The 2290-nt window shown below is 43.7% G+C and overlaps 1 protein-coding gene across 1 annotated transcript in view; it reads right to left on the reverse strand.

Moving 5' to 3' along the window:
* The window catches only part of MYO16 (myosin XVI), a 407489-nt gene that overhangs the window by 298303 nt on the left and 106896 nt on the right, over window positions 1–2290 (reverse strand). The window contains exon 10 of the mRNA XM_003800011.3: window positions 6–33. Within this exon, the coding sequence (XP_003800059.2) occupies window positions 6–33 (28 nt within the window). The remainder of the gene's footprint in view (window positions 1–5; window positions 34–2290) is intronic.

The raw sequence follows: 2290 nt of genomic DNA on the forward strand, positions 1-2290 counted from the left end.
CCAGCTTCTGTCTTTCCCGATCCTCTTTCTCCACTGAGAGCAAACAGAGAGAGAGAATGTAAGTTTGCTGGTCTGTGGGAGGCAGTAAGCATATTGTTCCCCCTGGAGAGCATTCCCAGCCCCAAGGCGATGAAGTGACAGCATGCAGGTGTCAGTGGGCTCAGGGTCCGACGGAACTCTTCACTGGGTGTGTTCATCTGTGCTGTGTAGTAAACATGCTCTGTGCCGGGCTCCATAGCATTGCAGGGGTTGGGACTGCAGTGAGTGTGACACAACCTGTCATCTGATACCTTACCAGGGAGGATCCCGGGACAGAGGTGAACTGTGGTAGAAAGGCTTTAGGCTGAAACAGCTTCGCAGGTAAAGGTAAGTAGGGGGACCTCACAGGTCTGCGTTCTACAGTGGGAGGTCACACACCATACAGCCACATGCACCTGGCCTTGGGTAAGCTGCCATGTCTTTCGGAGCCTGGCACGAAAACTAAGGCCGTGAAGTGTTCAGACGTGATGAGGTGGGTAACATGGCCAGCACCTGGCAGACCCTCCAATGGATCTTCCTCAGTTCCTTTGTGAGGTTTCGTCTGGTTCTCACGTTCTATGTTTTGCATTTTTCTTTAATCTAGGAACAATCACTAGCTGAACTTGTTACTGATAATGACATGACTTTTGATACATCCTAGGCATAACTTCATTTACTGCCCTTTTAATTACGGGGGCCTAAAACTGTCAAAAAGATGAGATATTAAAGTAAAATATGGAAATAAAATTTTTCTGGTCTGGGACTAAGTTAAAAGATACACATTCCAGGAATACTTGAGCTTTTGATTGCCATATTTCCCATTACCCTCTGTTAGGTCTGAGACATACTAGACAGTAATGACCTGTAATGTAGGTCATTTAGTCCATTGTAGTCAACCAATGTGTTTAGTTGACTTCTCCATGACCAATTTTGATATATTAATACAAATGGAGTGTGGGTCCCCAGGCTAGCTCAGTTGGTATAATGTGAGACGCTTCATATGAATGGATAAAACCTTTATACTGATGGTCTCAAGATAATCACAGAGGTGCAAAGCCATGGGAAAGCATGGAATCCTGACAAGGGAGAGAGTGACTGAGATAACATGTCCTGTGATCCCAGATCTGCTCCTCAACTCTGTACCTCAGGACTAAATGATACACTCTTGAAACCTGAATGAAGAAATCATTTTTTTTTTTTCAAATACAGCAGTTGATACATGGCATTATTAACCCTAAAAATACCCCCAAACAACACTAGTACTCTAGAACATTAACAAGTTCTATGGGGGAAAAAGAAAATTCACAATCAAATGCATGTTGAAATTGTTGGATTCAGGGGAGATTAAGCAGGGTTTTTTTTTTTACCGAAAATACTTGCTGGCCACTGGGAACGCCAGCACAGGCAAATTCCAAGGATACCTTTGCCAAGTAAGGACCAAGGCATTTCACAAGTCAGGAGCGGCAGTTTGAATAGTCTGCTTAAAATGAAGTGGAATCAATCAGGATTTATGTAACTTCTCAGGAATGGACAAGGTAATACATAGAAATAGCCTCGTTGAGGGTCTAGCTCATAGTTCTTAAAAAATATTACCATAGTCCCCACCATCTTACCAACTTACAGTGCTTTCTGAGCAATTTTTAAAAGTTGTTTCTCTTTTTAACAAGGTAAGACAAGAAAACTCAGAGCAGGTAAAAATAGAGCTCGATTCAGGAACAGTGGGAGCCCCTGCCTTGGGGCCTCTCTCATCCCTGGGACCCTCAGAAGGCAGCGAAGAAACTACCGCTCCTGCTCTGCTCTGAAAACCAGCACGTCAGGCTGCTCTGCGGGGGCGGCTCATAGAACCAATAGAAACATAGGAACCTGTGCTCATTTAAATGTTTAAATAAGATACACAGACCCGCCCAGGCTCTATTTTTCAGGGTCTGCTTTCATTCCACTTTACGGAGTCAGCTGCTAGGTTCAGTTCCAGCAGGCCTGATGATGACGAAGGCAAGGCCATGAGTATCACCACGTGAGTATCACCACATCTGCCTTGTGTGGAGGTCTGGCCCGGTTTGAAATACCACTCTCCAGGGCAGATCTTCTTTTAATACTTCAATCTTTCTCCAACCTTCCATCAATACATGATCATATTTGCCCTGTATCTGGTGGTACCCCCTTTTACTGACAAATTTTTGCTGCAATGTAAATATCTGAGTGTTTTCTGTATTTATAAGCTAAGTGTATCATGTTTCAAATAAAAAATACTTTCAGGAGTGTAATTTGGTGA

The sequence above is a fragment of the Otolemur garnettii genome, unplaced genomic scaffold (assembly GCF_000181295.1).
Source record: "Otolemur garnettii isolate 467f Iridium unplaced genomic scaffold, OtoGar3 scaffold00161, whole genome shotgun sequence".
Lineage (NCBI taxonomy): Eukaryota > Metazoa > Chordata > Mammalia > Primates > Galagidae > Otolemur > Otolemur garnettii.